Source organism: Echiichthys vipera, assembly GCF_963691815.1.
Source record: "Echiichthys vipera genome assembly, chromosome: 17".
NCBI lineage: Eukaryota > Metazoa > Chordata > Actinopteri > Perciformes > Trachinidae > Echiichthys > Echiichthys vipera.
In genome coordinates this window covers 14,518,473-14,534,390 of record NC_139842.1, presented here as the reverse complement: position 1 = coordinate 14,534,390, position 15,918 = coordinate 14,518,473, and the positions used below count along the sequence as shown (strand labels likewise).

Sequence of the window (15,918 nt, the reverse complement as noted above, 5' to 3'; positions counted from 1 at the left end):
GAGTCGGAGCTGCTGAACTCTCCAACTCACTCCATATATTTACGGAGAGCTGTCAGCACCGGGCGCTTACGGACGAGGTTCGAATAAGCACCGTTACTCATCTGAACCTACCGAGAATCCAAGAAGAAACCCCGGGGAACAGCACCGAGCCGACCGGGGGCACATGGAAACGCTATGTAGCTGGAAATACGGCGGTGGACTTCGTAGTTTCGCTCGAGGAGAGGCGAAGTGAGCTGCGAGATAAACATGCTCACCCCGATGCTGGCCTCCCTGCTGCTGCTGCCTCTTCTCCTTCTCTGTCGGATTTCTCTCTGCCAGTATTCAAGCGACCAGTGCAGCTGGAAGGGCAGGTGAGGGTTTTACTGTCCCGCCTTAGTAAATGTGTTAAAAGTGATTGCATTATAGTCTGAAAGTTAAAATGAGCTGCAGCGACCTGAGGGCTGGGACCGAAACTCACCGCGCTGATGTGAAAACAGACAGCGGAGTTAAAAACGAAAAAGAGCCCAAGTTGGTACAAAATACAAGTATAGAAGTGCTAGCTTCAGCCCCTAAGACCTGTTCATTTTGTGATGTGAAAGGAAACGAAGAGTAATATGTTTTCACAGTTTTGGTCTGGGTGTGTTCAATTTATGAATGACTAATTGAAAGTCTATTTGATTTTCAAAAAGATATGACTCTCACCAATACACTTGAATACATTTGTGCTCACTCTTATGGACTTGGGAGTTGCCTATAAAAATGAATCATACATTGAATTATTTTTTGACATTGGAACGTTTACATTGATTTAATACTTTTACCAACATCCCAACACAAAAATAATGAAATATTAATAGAATTACATGCACACATCTCACAAGAGCTTTTCAATTCTAAAACTTCGAGCATTATACTGGAAATGTTCACCTCTCAACAAACATCTGCTGAAGTGTGTTTTGCACTTGAGAGGCTGTGCTTAAACAGTGTGGTTTTGTTTTTCATCCCCCAGTCAGGAAGGGTAGGCATATTCAGCACTTTGAGCCCTCAACCAATAATCTGTTGTTCATTAGTGAGACTCTTGACTAATCTCCTTTAATTGCATGCAGAAGTGATGGAGTTAGAAAACACTTAATTAGAGGCGTGCTGAGGAGAGCCTGGTTGTGGGGCTTCAGCTGCATATGCTCAGCATGTGCCATGGGTTACTTTAGATCTATGGCAAATTTGAATTTCAGTATCTCATTTTCAGGAAACTGGGCGTTTCTCCCCCAGAGTCAAACCACTAGCTTGGCATGCACATGCTGGTGGACTACTGATGGCTTCCTGCCTCTGACTTTGCCACAGAATGACTGACAGACTGCAGTTTTCAAACCCTGACCAGGCATTAAGTTCTGGAGGGAGTCATTTGGTCATGCTGGCGCCACAGTCCGAAGTGCTGCCCGGACAAGTCTCTTCCAGTCTCTTTGGTGGCTTGAAAGCAAGGGGAGGTTCGGTGCGTGACCTGCATTTGCACTTGCATGCAGCAGCCCCAGCTACTGTTGCTGCCGTTGTCTGCCCAGAAGCCCCTGTGTCCTTCCATTCATCCATTTCTGCTTCCAAACTCTTCCCAAAGGCACCCTGCCAATGGTGCATTTTGCCAGAGCTCTGGGAGAAACAATGTGGTATGGGGGAGTGTGTGCTGGAGCTGAGGTCATTTTGGCTGCTCCGGCTCGTGGCTGGTCATGCAGCCAGTCTTGTGCGCAGACAACCATGAATGCTTCAGGAGGAATGTGGTCTAATGTCCCTACAGTCTGCCAGAGATCTTCACCTTGGTCAGATAACTATGAATGACCAGAAAATCATTTTCCGATTACTGGATTATGAAAGAAAATGAATATGGAAAACCCACCTCAACAAAGAAAGCTTTCACATTCTTGGGTTTCTGTTATTGTGCACTTTTTCAGAATTTTTTGACAATGCCTGCAGCTCTGAGTCTTGAATGTCTGCTGATGTCTTTCCCTTTTTCTTTTCTTCCAGTGGTTTGACTCATGAAGGCCATGCCAGGGATGTGGAGCAGGTGTACTTGCGTTGCTCCCAAGGCTCTCTGGAGTGGCTCTATCCCACGGGGGCCATCATCGTCAACCTCCGACCCAACACTGTCTCCCCCGCCGCCGCCCGCCTCTCTGTCTGCATCAAACCCTCTGCAGACTCCAGCGGGACCAATGTCTACCTGGACCGTAATGGCAAGCTGCGGTTACTGCTGCGTGAACAGGACCAAGCTCAGGGCAAGGTGCAGTGTTTCAGTATCCAGGAGGGGGCTCTCTTCATCGAGGCCGTCCCACGCATGGACATCAGCCGCCGGATCACGGCGTTCCAGTATGAGCTGGTCAGTGACAGACTGGGGCCAGAGGCACACTCACAGGCTGGTAAGATACATCTTCTTTATGATACTTTTACAGCACAATATTAAACCTATAGATCATTGTATATTTTTTTTTATAGAGAGACTTGCTTTTGATTGATTCCCTCAAGGTTTGGCTTCCTTTGTGCTTTGTCCCTGTGGTGTATGCTGAGCTCTAAATGCAGCCATCTACTGGTGGAAACTTTTATTAAGTTGGACTCTAATAGTAGGAAACTCAATATTTGCTCCAGCAGACTTCTAATACCGAAGCCAAAGTTCATTTCTCTGGTAGCATTGTCTGAACATTTTGGTTTTGGAGGAATATAGTTCTTGTCATACTCTCTCTGTGAATATCAAGACATCAAAATCTGAAGCCTTTAAGTCTTTATGGAACTTTTTTTTTTGTTTTTAGGATGAAATATTCATACTTCAGCTTGTTTCCCACCCATCCACAAATGACTTGGCTCTAAGCTGTAATTATTTTTTTTGTGTGTGAGTGAAGAGGCACAGCCAAACAGGGGGGCCTCCGTTGAAAAACAGCTGTCTATTTTCCCGCTGCGTACCTGCCAAACTTGCACAGTTTGAAACTGCGCAACTTTATTTTTTTCCCACCTAAAGCAAAATATGAGCAGTATCGGGCCCACATCTGCTTTTACGGCTCTCTGGGGTTCCATATCCACATCCTGCGCCATTATCTGGCACAGCAGAGAGAGAGGGAGAGGGTTAAATGTGGTGAGCAGTGAGCATGGCGTTGTTTTGGCCACATTAGTGTGCTCAGCTCAGCTCTGCAGTATAATCTGGTTTTGTGATGTGGCTTGAGATAGCACTGGGCTGATTCACAAAGACAGTGGTCTCGTGTCATCTGAAGCCCAGACTGGTAGATTGATTGCTGCCTCGCTTCTTTTCATCTTCTTCTTTTTTTCGGTCTCTTCCTTCTTTCCTCTTCTCTCTGACCCGCTGTGCTGGGAGGTTGGGAGGACCTTCTAGGAAGCATATATGCTTATTTTTCCCCCCACTTCTTCTTTTCTTGCCATCACTCCCTCCTCCTAACTTTAAGCTCACTCAAACTATTCTTTCTTCTCCTTTTTCATTTCTTTCTTGTCTATTTATCATTCTAGTATTTTCCTTTTCATTCCTCTCCGCTTCATATATTATCTTCCCTCTCTCTTCCTGGTCTTCATCTGTGCTGAGTGGTATTAGTGAGTTGTGCTCCATTACAGTGGAATGCGTCAGGACCCAGATGCCGTGCCCCTCCACCCCTCCTTCACCACTCGTCCCATCCCTCATGCCTCTCTGCTCCTGTGAAGTGGTTCTGATCAAGAGTGGTGTTGCATGTGCATGGGCCAGAGAGAGATGCTGACTCTGCTTTCAACCCATTCCTGTGGTTCTGTTTCATGTCTGACATGTGAGCCCTGCTCGGCTCTGCTTTGGAGGAAAGAAAAAACATGCCTGGGTTTAGGCCTCGGCTCTGGGCTTCTCTGTCTAATGCTATGGCAGCACGCAGGCTCACTTCAAAGGGGCCTTTGCACTCTGGGCGAGGTCGGCGCCTCTGAAGTCTCCCTGGCTCTCCAGCTGTTCTTAAGCCGTCCAAGCTTGTGGCCGTTTGACCTCTGATCTCTCTGGCGATGCAGCAGCGCCTTGTGTTGCTACACAAGCTGACCTAAGACATGCTCACCCCTCACCCCTATGCTCAAAATAAGCTCCAGCTCCTAAATATGACAGAGGGCACACATCTCTGTTTTTGGCCTTAATTCAGGGTAATGGTCTGCATGTTTTATACAGAATCCATCATTTCTAAACTAGATACATTTTTCAGAACAGACTGTAAACTCCGGTGGTTTCCAGTGCACCGAATCCACCTGGGTTAACCGTTTTAATCATTCTGTCTCTAGTTTAGCTGATGGGACACCTCTGTTGGCCCAGCCTCAGCCCATTGCTGACTCAACACCCCTCCCTCTGCCCCACTCCTCCTCTCCCCACCTGCCCCTATGTGCCTCTCTGCTGCAAAGGAAAACCACAGTAGATCTAGGGCTAATAAAGGCGTTGTGGTCAGGCCAACGGCAGGACCACCTGAGTCAACTAATCATTGACTTGACTGCTCTCATTTAGGGCCCTTTCTCCTGCTGTAAAACACTCAGGAGCCTGAGCAGACTGTGAAAGCACTTGCTATTTCACTTATTTTAGACCCAATTATTTGCCCTTTAGTTAATTTTTACATGCCCTTTCATGACTTGCCTTTATTGTTAAAGAAAAGATATGGTAATGTCGGAGGGTTTGCCCTTGTTATGTCACCTCTGAAGTGATTTTCACTTTTAAGTCTGTTTTTAAAAACTCTATTTGATGTTCTAGTTTAGACAGTGCTCACTGTTTCAGTCCCAGCAGGCCTGCTGAAGTGCTAACAGAGCTCAGGTCAGAGATGTAGCCTTTCCTTGTGTCTGTGTTCTCCTTAACCCTATCATCTGGTCCTTGTTTGTCACGATGCATCAAGGGGTTTCTCTTGTGGTGTGGAAGCTGAGCGCACAGCCCACCGTGAACATAAGAGGGTTATTTTTGTTGACAAACAAAACTTTTTTACCATCAGCAGCATGCCCAGCTCTGTTTGGTGTTTAAGCAAGGAGCTCATGACATCCGAATCCTACTCTGCTGTCTTTGTAAATACTAATCATCCGTGGGGATGGAAATTACTGTGACCCCAATGAGTGTGCGGCTCTCACATGGCTGGCCAGCAGCAGTTGTGTGTTTGTGTAAGTGGTACTTAACTGGAAAGTTGTGGACCCATTTAAGATTTTTGTCATGCTGCAATGCGTGCCAAAGAAATCGTAGCCTTTTCCTGTTTCTGTTTGTATTGCTGAACTAAACTCATCCACCCTCTTTTTTATTTCTGTTCAGTGCCCTGTCAGCCCTGCAGCGAGACTGAGATGCTTCTAGCTGTCTGCACCAATGATTTTGGTAAGTCAAAAAAAAAGGGAGGATTACAGGCTTCCGTCTGCTGTGTGCAGAACTGTCCAATGAACTCACCATTATGTGTAGCATGAAATCTAGTCAGTACCAGGATCTAAATCTTGTCTTCCTCCTTGGTGTTTCCAGTGGCACGGGGCAGCATTAAGAAGGTGGAGAAAGAGGAGGAGCACTCGTCTGTCACTGTGGAGATCAGCCGCCTCTACAGACAGAAGACCCAGATCTTTGTATCTGGGGGTGTGAGGGCACGGAGGTGGGCTGGCCACATCAAAATGCCCCTTCAGTGTGGGGTGAGGTCTGGGGAGGGCGACTTCCTCTTCACTGGGACAGTGAGGTTTGGGGAGGCCTGGATGGGTTGCGCCCCACGCTACAAAGACTTTCTGAGGTTGTATCAAGAGGCCCAGCAACAGGGGACCAATCCCTGTCATGTGGACACAGACTGAATTTGTTACCTGCCCACATTTGGAGATATGACAAGTCCTCACTGGGTGGGGAAGAGAGCCGAACCAAGAGTTTTTGCTGAAGAGAAGAAAGAGTCTGACAGACTGGCCCAGAGCGTCTCTCTTCTCCTGTCTCGTGACTCTTTTTTGAGACAAAGACTGGAGCTCGTGAATGTTGCCAAGCAACATGCTGGATGAACTCGGCTCTCAAAGTCGAACGTGATGCAACGTGGAATGTGTTCGGACTGCCTCTCTCGCAGACGAGGAACTCCAAGGATTTAAATGTAGCAAACCCCCATTTGGTTTTGTATTTGTATAAAATGTGAATGAACATTGTATATTTTGAAGCTCTGCGTGCTTTGTGAAAAAGCTTGATGTACAGTTTTGAAGTTATTTCTTATGACAGAAATGTTTAAAGTGAAAGCCTCTTATTTTTATTTTGTTTAAAAAATGATTTGCAATTTTAATGCCTGAAGTCATGTGTGGTTTTTTTTCAGGCTGAACAATTGTTAAAAAAAACAAAAACAAGCAAAAAAAAAAATGCAAAAACCTTTTTTTGCCATTGAGAATAAAAGCTTTTATTCCCTGGATATGAGTTAATGTCTGTGGTGTTTACTTGTAAAGTCAATAATTGACAAAAACTCCAGTGTGAAAATTTTGACTAGCAGAACAATGTTTTTTGGGGATTTTGGCTTGTGATGCAGTGTATATAATAGACGTTTGATCGTTGAGTTGATCAGTATACAGTAAATTGAATTTATTTATTTATTTATTTATTTATTATCTGATTGAAGCCTTTTTGTTTTATATTATTGTAAAGTGGATATTTGGGAGTTTTTGACTTTTTACATAATGATATTTGAAGACATCTCTTTGGGCTGTGAACTGATGGGTGCTTGTTACTAGCTTTGACAATTTAGTCCAAACAATGGATTAATTTAGAAAAAAATTGTCAGATTAAGTGAAAACAGCAAGTTGCCGTTCTAATCATATAATTTAATGCTGTAGATCCCAAATTGGTATGTTACATTGGACCGCAAATTAACAGTGGGTAATTTCAGATCAGATATAATATTCTCAGTGGTGCTAACAAGTTATTTTTTCCCCCATATTCTCTGTTGGAATAAAAACACAATCATATGATCTGCATTAGCCTCCTCTCCGAGGTTCACCTCAGCCTTTCAGCTGGGACCGTCTGCCAGGGAGAGATTCATATCAGAGAATTGGAGTGGATTCCTCTGCGTTGGTTCCTGTGGTGATGGGGGTGGCCGTGTCAAGGTCAATGTGAAAGGGGCTCTTTGTTCTAGCGCAGCAGCCTGGTATGAGAGAGAGAACTGAAGACAGACCTGAATACAGCCCTCTGACTGGGCACGCAGCAGAAAGCAGCACTCTCCAACCACACTCCAGATTTTGATTGGCACGTACAATCCTGCTCGGGCTCCCTGTTAAATGAAGGCTTTTCATTTTCATCACCTCAAATCAAACACAAGGAACGAATTGGGTTATTGGAGCTCTAAGCTGTGCTGCCACATTGCAACCTCTGAGCCTGGCCTGTTCAGATGACATCCAGTTAAAGGCAAAGTCTCTTTGTGCCTGCCTTTTCACTTAAAACGGAAATGCACCTAGAATGTCTTTCAATAATTTGCCCCACATAGACTTTCATTGCTTTTCCAGACAGCTCTGTGCATTGAATTGAATGTCTGAATTCCAGCTGAAAGCCAGCGGCCCCTGAATTGCTCACTGGGAAATGCAAACAGAGTTTCTATGGTAACGATGCCTCACTGTGAACCTTCTCACTCTGGCTTAAAGACCAGGAGCCCCGAAGTAGGAAGAGGAGGGTCAGTGGGCATTGACTGTTGGGATGTTTGCCGATCCAGCTGTCCTGGTTGTCAGACCTCCCTCTCTCCTTCCTCTTACCAGGAAGTCTCACTCATGCTTGTACCATATGGCCACGTGCAACTGCTGGTCACAGATGCACATCTTCAGGTGATTCTACCGCAACATAATATCTGCATCACTGCTAAAATATTGGCGGCTGTGTGTGTGCTGCACATTCGAATCTAATATCATCCAGTGCATGTGAACTCTTTCCGGCCAGAGCTGTACACAACAATTACGTTCTAGCTCTAATAAGGATTTATTTTCACTACGATTAGTTGATCAATCGACCAGTCAATCTACTATTCTACCAATCAACTATTTTGGTAATCAATGAATTGTTTAAGTAACTTTTCAAACAAAAACACCAAATATTTGTCCCAGCTTCTCAAATAGGAACATGTGCATGTGGCATTTGATGACATGTCCTTGACCTGTAGAAAACTTTTTTTTTTGTTTACTATTTTCTGATATGTACCAGAATACTGTCACTAATACTGAGTTTAACTGGCTTGATTATCACGACATGGCCCAAACTATCCAAAAAAACAGTATAATTTTAGAGAATATTATCATATTTAAATCATATTTAACTGGATTTGCTTCTAAAAGATTATAGTGTCACTGGGTGTAGCCCATTCAATTAATCCGACTAATTACAGATAATATAATTCCTATGAGAGTGTGTTCAGGACAGAAAGTGTGTTCTGTTCATGTTGGAATGTATCAACAGAGAGGTCAAGGTGATAAGAAACCACCATGGTTGGGCGTGTGCACAAACCTTTGTTTTGTGTGCAATGTTCTAAGCATTAATAAAGTGCGACAATATCATAGAGGAATTCTGTCCTGTTCCCCTTTTGTCAAAGTGCAAATAGAAAAAATGCAACAACAATTAGATTAATCTGTATGTGTGATCGGTTGCACCTTCATGGGCGAGGACAGATTTCATTGTAATACCAGTTGAGAGGGAGCAGTTTAAACCAGACATGAATATTTGAAGCCTTTGTGCTGTCAGTGTGATTCAGCCAGCAGTCACTGCATGTTCATCTCGTGGGTGGAATTAAATAAGAGATAGAAAAAAAAGTACTGTTGAAAACTACTGCCACGGCGAAGTGCACACTGACTTTGCGGAAAGAAGAGCAGTCGAGTTAAAGAGCGGGAGGTCCTCAGCGGTGGGAAGAGGCCTGTGAGCCCAGTGTAGTGGCTAATATTTTATGCCTCTTTGGGAAGTGCTGGAATGTGGGGAATGTGTTGACTTGACACACACACACACACACACACACACACACACACACACACACACACACACACACACACACACACACACACACACACACACACACACACACACACACACACACACACACACACACACACACACACACACACAGCTTCCCCCAGCGCTGCTGCCTTGATTAGCTGGAATCAATAGAGTCTCTGTGGTTTTTGTGTGTGTCTGTGTACGTGTGTGTATGCCTGCAGTGTGCGCGTGGTCCTAACCCCAGCACACATAAACACACCGCCCCAGCAGCAAGATAGCTGCCACCCACACTGAGCCACAACTCACTCTGCAGCTGCAGTCCTAACACCTCGGATCTTACACAATGCTGCCCCTGACGCTCCTGTAATTCCGCCCTCACAAGCTCACAGTTCAGGTTGGAAATCTGAGACTTTCATCTCAATAATCGTGTGGAATATTATTCTTTTTCCTGATGATTTTGTTTTAATTAACAACAAGCCATAAAATGTTATTTCAATACTCATTATTGTATCTATCTTTTAAACATACACAATGGTAGCACATTAGAGACAGCTATACAAGCTAGCAGCTTTTCAATATTTTTACATTATGCATTTGTATGCAGCGAAGTGCAAAAACTGAAAAATATGGAGGAGAGGAAGGAAGACAACAGGGGCTTTTACAAAGTTTTTCTCTGGCCCTTCAAAGCCCACAGGCCTGCCCTTAATTACTGGCCGCACTTACAAGACCCTTCATTGCGGAGAACGCTGGAGGATTTACACCTGAAAACTTGGAGGCAGAGGCAGGTGATGTTGGTGTCAAGGTTACAGCAGTAGAGCAGCAACGTCTTGCAATTTACGTAGAAACAGCTGTTTGTGGCTTGCTGCTCCCTCTCTCTTTGACATGTCTGCCTGATGATGTTTATAGTGTATCATGCTGCAGCCAACAGCGGAAGAAAACAAACCTCCAAAAGGTAAAGAAGAAGGGTGATTTACACAAAGACGTCAATAAAAAGATTCAGGAACCTCTGTCAATAAGGACCAATGCCAATATCATCAGACAAATTCAAAGAATGGCAAGAGATTTGGTTCTTTCGGACAAAATTAAGAACCAGCTCAGTGCTGTTCCCTCTGCATGTTCTACCTGGTGACAATAATTTGTGATTAATTCCATTTTCAACAAACAAAGCAAATCTTATTCTACAACAAAGTTTGCAGCTCTGTGTAGGTTGGTCCCTAATTATAGGCACAGCCATGCTTTAAGCTAAATGCTCAGTTTCGCAGGTAGCCTATTTGATAATCAACCAAAGTATTGGGCAAATTCAAAATCTGACCTGATGACAGGGCACCAATTAACATTTAAATCCTAGTGACCTATATATATATATAATATCGATTTTTGATATATTTTACATATACAGTATGTCAACATTACCCGCTTACAGTTGAGTCACCACTGAAAATCCATACCTGTGCCAAAAAAATAGTTTTTTGGTATTTTAGTAGCTCAAAATAATTTTTGATTGAACATTAAGTGCAGATATATTATTACAATTCCACGTATGTGATTCCAAATAGAGATGAACATCAGCGAAGGTCAACGAGCCAATAAGGCCCCTCACAGAATTCTCATTAATCCCCAGAGGGTCATGAGTTTCCCAGTCACGAAATGCCTCGCAGCCGCCTCCTTCGCTCCGCCTCTCCCACTGAAGCGGTATGCCAGGATTAAGGACTCTGGTGTTGGGTGTCTCTGGCAAAAAGTGATTGCGGGGTCACAGCATGGGCCTGCATGTTTAAATATTAGGTATCAAAGGCGATCTGGGAATTGTGTGTTCTTACTGAGTAAATGGGTAGTGTGCATGAAGTAGACCAGGCACTGTCTTCATCGGATGGTTTAGAGACCAGGGTTGTTGCTCAGTTTTGGCAAAAACCTGTTGATGAAACTACATGCATGTGATACAAAGCTTTATCATGTAAATTGTTCTTTCTTGGCTGATGTCTATATCATGGCTAATTATTTCTGTTTGTGAATGGTGATTTGTTGCGGAAGTCTGCTCATACAAGACTGTCTCCTGCTTTCTTTTGTCCCTCATCGTCCTCTTTTCTTAATGAGTGAATGTACGCCGCTGCTGTCAGCTCACATGGCTCCCAGAGGCTGCATCGGGGTGCCCTGTTCGTTCAGCAAACACCAATGTCCTCCAGAGTGGGGGGTCCTGCTGCACTGAGCTACTGGGAGCCCCCCCTCCAAAGCTCAGCAGCCCAAAAACGGAGCAGAATTTGGCTCCGAGTACATCAAGCAAACACACTGCAAATGGCACTTTTATTTACTTGCCTTTCAGTCCCCGCCCCCAACAGCCTTCATTTACTGGGCTCTGCAGTGCCATTTCCAGGAGCCCCATGGCAACAGTCGGCCTTGTCAACGGAGGGACAACTTTCTCATGATGTCACCATGTCATGGTGATTGCTGTTCTGTTGCAAAGAGATGAAGCTTGCTATGAGATGTCAGTATCCCAGTGGAACCCATATTTATTTTTTACAAAAACACAAAATTTAGATTTTGTTATCAATACTTGACCTTGAATTCTAAAGTCATGTTTTTTTTGGAAGGATCGGATTATGTTATGAGCTTGTTGCCTTGTTGTTGTTTTCTTTCTTCTCAGTATTACTACAGTAAAGGCGGCAATGGAACAAATAAAACACTCTCCCCTTAGATCTTTCCAACATCGGATTGTTCAGCAGTTTCTGGCACTTTCTGGACTCACGGTCTGTAATCCGACGGACAGCTCTACCCTACCTTGGAGTATTGCAATGAAGCTATTATAAACACTTTTGCCCTCCGATGGGGTTGGAGAACACATTGTACTTCCTTTTTTTCTAGCATGACCCAGACCTAAGTGATGCAAAGCATTGTGGATGGATCATTACAGAAATCTCTGCTGATCACAATAACAAAAGCGATTTCTTGACTTAATCTTGGCTTTGAATGAGAGTGTTGTTTCTTTCTCTATACAACCTTCCACCCATCAACCCATGTTTCTTGTCTGATTGTGATAATGTGATCTGCCCTGGCTCCTCTGCTCTCAGGCCTGTCAGACTCAGCAGATCTGATGTTTGCACAGTCCAATGAGCACCAGTGGCTTTGCCCTGTTGGTGGACTGCCTCCTTGGCAACCAGGCCAACCCCCTTTGACCTCTGTCCTGGGTTGTGGCCTTTGGATGAGAAGAGAAAAAAAATGGATCCTGTCTAAATTTAGCCATTAGAATCTGGAGGAGACAGGGGCGTGCCCTATAGCCTCTATAGGAAACACACATCTTTGAGCATTGTTGGGTGAAAAAGATCATCAACCAATGGCGGGACAAGTGCAGAGCGTGATGGATTGTGTAATAGAACATGTGACGTTTGATGGATGTCTAAATGGGGGAGCATAATAGCTTGTGTGATGGATAGGTAGGAAGCGAACACTTAGATTTTCACACAGGAGCGGATGTGAGCTGTTTGGTTTTGGGACAGAGAATGATGGATGGATTCCTGAGGGAGGAGGACTTTGCACTGTTTCATTTTTTCATTTTCATTTAGGCAGATACCAGTTAGACATGGTAAGCATACAACATAGGTTAAGATCTCCCTTTTGTGCAAAACTGACATTCAGAATACGACATGAATTCATATTTTGCAACAGTGAAGGAATTTGGTTGCCGTAGATGGTTGAAATGTTTTATATTAAATACATTCAATTTGAAATAAATTAATTAGAGACTGGTGTGTATTCCTGTCTTAAAATCTTCAAATAAATAGTATTATGTTTATTTTTTGGGTGATCTTTCTTCATTAAAAACAAGATCAATAAAAGCTGTTAAATATTGTGAGTGTACTTCTTCAACATTTTGTATACGTGTTAAATGGAAATCCAACCCAAAAACAGTGCTGCCTAATTCAGGACAACATCAGAGGAATTTAGGGCCAAATCATAGCACAACTCAGTCCGCACAGTGTCAAACACAGATTAAAACGATTATTTGTTTCTCTTGCAAACGCTTGGTTGTAATTTTTCTCTGTACAATCCTCAAAATACAATATTTTATTGAATTATAGATTCTGGTTTACATTTCACAAGGGTTGCATTAAAATCATTACTGGTTGTAAACCAGCGTGCTGAGTTCTGAGTTACGGCAACAGTTATCAAGTAGACAAGTGTTGGCAACAGCTGAACAGTCAGCTGGGAAAAGAATGGCTGAGCCCAGGGAAAGTAGAGCTGCAGGGGGTCACACACACACACACACACACACACACACACAAACACACAGTTGCTCACGCATTGTTTCACATAGTAGCTTGGCACAGGTGACAGTCAGTGGCCCCTAATCAGAGTTCAGGACCCTGTTATGTAGCTAGAGACCTGCCTGCTCTCCAAAAGATCAAAGGTCAACCTGATTAATTAGCATTGAGGATGTAATCCACAACTAAAAAAGTGCAAAGACAAATCACCATCTTTTAACAAATGAGATCAAAAACATGATAAATCACTTACACATTAAGTATTTATTTCATCCCCTTTGACTTGCAGAGTTTTCAATCGCCTTGAGAAAGCTGTTGTGGAGCTGCACCACATTGCACCACAGCCAAGTTTACCCAGTTGCAGACAAGTGCTGGTATGACATAATGTGTAAATTTTGGGAGGATTATCACCGCTCTACTGTGGAATGCATAACATGTCTGAGTGCAGAAATCAGAGAGAGAGAGAGAGAGAGAGAGAGAGAGAGAGAGAGAGAGAGAGAGAGAGAGAGAGAGAGAGAGAGAGAGAGAGAGAGAGAAGCAATGAGAGCCTCACGGTGTGCTGACAGGGACATTTTGTTTCAGCCTGCAATCTAAAAAATGTGGGGCTGCTGAAAGAAGTCTTAAACATTTTATACGCCTCCACTCCTGCTGCTATGACTGTGGAGACAGTTGTATGTCGCCTGATTTCAGAGAGCATGCACATTCAAAGGTCTGGACCCAGGCAAATCTCCTTTGGTTCTGGAGGACCTCTGCCATGCCTGAGGAAATAACCCTGACGATGTCACCAGAGTATAGATTATGGATTTTAAACCCATGCCCTGTGTTATAAACTGGGGATGTGATGTTTGAAAGACATGGATATTTAGCAGTCAAGGAAGGTCTAATGAAAAATGCTCTCAAGTTCCATTATGAAACTATTAGATCCAGTATTTTTGGGGCTTGATCCAGGAAATCGCAACATCTGCTGCTTTTATTTCACAAATATTTATAAAAAAAAAAAAGAGAAACCACATGAAAATTTTTTACTGTTGATTGAATTTCATGGATATGCATCTGAGTTCCATTATTGTTGTTTTCCTTCAGTATTTAGGAAATGGAGTTATGTTATTTTCACTTTTGTAATTTTGGCATTTTTCTTATACTGTAGATTCCATTGTAGCGAGCCATTAATGTTGTAAGTATGAAATAGAGAAACATTTTAAGGGAAATATTATGCTCATTTTCAGGTTCATATTGTCTGTCTGAATATACCTTTACCCCCCCCCCCCCCCCCCCCCAATTAACAATAAACTATAAAATGCAACTGTTTCGAAAAACACTGGCCTTAATAAATGGATTACACAAAAATAAGCTGATAGCAGTGATATTTGATGATTTGCTTATGTGGGCTGGGGACACAAGGTTCACACATCTCTCTTAATACTACAGATGCTGCCCCCTGGAGGAAGATGGCCAATGCTGAGTACAGTTAAATCCCGAGACAAAGACAACGTTGAGTTCGGAGTACGTCCCTCCACTCATCACCATCATGTCTGCACAGATAGACCAGGTTTGCTACAGTTACATGTTAGCCCAGAAACCGAACCCATAATAACAGCATGAGAGTACAGATAGTTGGTTTATGTGTAAAGTCTTTCTTCAGTCCCAGAGAGAAAGCTTATATTTCCCGCCGTGGTGAAATGTAGGTTCATGTTGTAGTCGTAACAAAGCCTGAACAAATCTGACACTGCATTATAAAAGTGCTGGAGCTGTTATCATTTGTACTGCAGACAAGCCATCCACACACAATGGATGTAACAATTGATGTATCCGACACAGGCTGTGATTACCTGCAGACATAAAGTGCCGATGCAGAAAACTGTCAACTACGAGTGGCTGTCCCAAAGACAACAGTGACCCCGTGAGGGAAGGAAAACAACTCTGCTTTCTGCTGAGAGTGATTCGGCCGAATGTGTACTTAAAAACTCATCAGTGTATATCCAAAAGGGTTAGATTTCCAGTCAGTGTTGGAGGATATTTCATACCAAATTTAGAAAGAAAACACAGTCCAACAGGCCACGTTCAGTTCATGACGCCTGGGAAGAAATCCAGTAATAAAATAACAGTTGTTTGCCTGTGAGGGGTCCATAAGGTTGTTTATAATAGGCCTGTGAACACGGACAACCTTAAACTCATTTTACTGATGAAAACAGTAAGAACGTTGTGCCATATTTTCATGATTTACTTTCAGGAATCACTTAAGTCGAATTTGTTTCATTTTCCCCTGCACTCATGCAGTTCTTGAAGTAGAAAAAAAAGACTCTAAGAGTTGGAAGACATGCTGTTGTTGTTTTGCTTAAAGTTTAAAGACCTTGCTCCAATAAGAATTTTGTCTTAATCATGTTTGTAATATTTATTAGATGTCTGATTAAGATGTTTTTTTTATATTAAAAAATATACATATTTTCCTGTAAAGCAAGTTTAATGCCCACTATTTTCCTTCCTGGTGGCTCAAATGTGTTACTTTCTGCTGGCCTTTTGAGTGCAGTTATAAATCTTTCATTGTTCAAGCCTCTAATGTGCCAGGAGAACGAATGGTTCGAAACCTTATTCGAACTCTTAAGGTCATTGTCAGTATTGTTTAATCATTGTTTATTTTTCATGGGCTAGTTAAAACTAAACCTACAGGAAGATAGTCAGGTGAGAACCAGTTCATTTGTTGTTAAGACCGGGTGTATTCTTCCAGACAGTGCTTAGATTCAGTTGAAACAAATATTGTGATATTTAAGACCA

The 15,918-nt window shown here is 43.1% G+C and overlaps 1 protein-coding gene across 1 annotated transcript; it reads left to right on the top strand.

Annotated features, from left to right (window-relative positions):
* metrnla (meteorin like, glial cell differentiation regulator a) lies at window positions 1-6,342 on the top strand. Its single transcript, XM_083930839.1, has 4 exons — window positions 1-350; window positions 1,993-2,381; window positions 5,246-5,305; window positions 5,444-6,342. Exons 1-4 carry the CDS (start codon window positions 247-249, stop codon window positions 5,755-5,757), a joined length of 867 nt encoding a protein of 288 aa, XP_083786965.1. The 5' UTR covers window positions 1-246; the 3' UTR covers window positions 5,758-6,342.
* Window positions 6,343-15,918: the final 9,576 nt, after the last annotated feature.

Bases quoted from the DNA above. Each gene is read 5' to 3' on its own strand.
- metrnla (XM_083930839.1), top strand. From the start codon at position 247: ATGCTCACCCCGATGCTGGCCTCCCTGCTGCTGCTGCCTCTTCTCCTT. The intron at 2,382-5,245 runs GTAAGATACATC...ATTTCTGTTCAG, and splicing joins AGAGGCACACTCACAGGCTG to TGCCCTGTCAGCCCTGCAGC. The intron at 5,306-5,443 runs GTAAGTCAAAAA...TGGTGTTTCCAG, and splicing joins TGTCTGCACCAATGATTTTG to TGGCACGGGGCAGCATTAAG.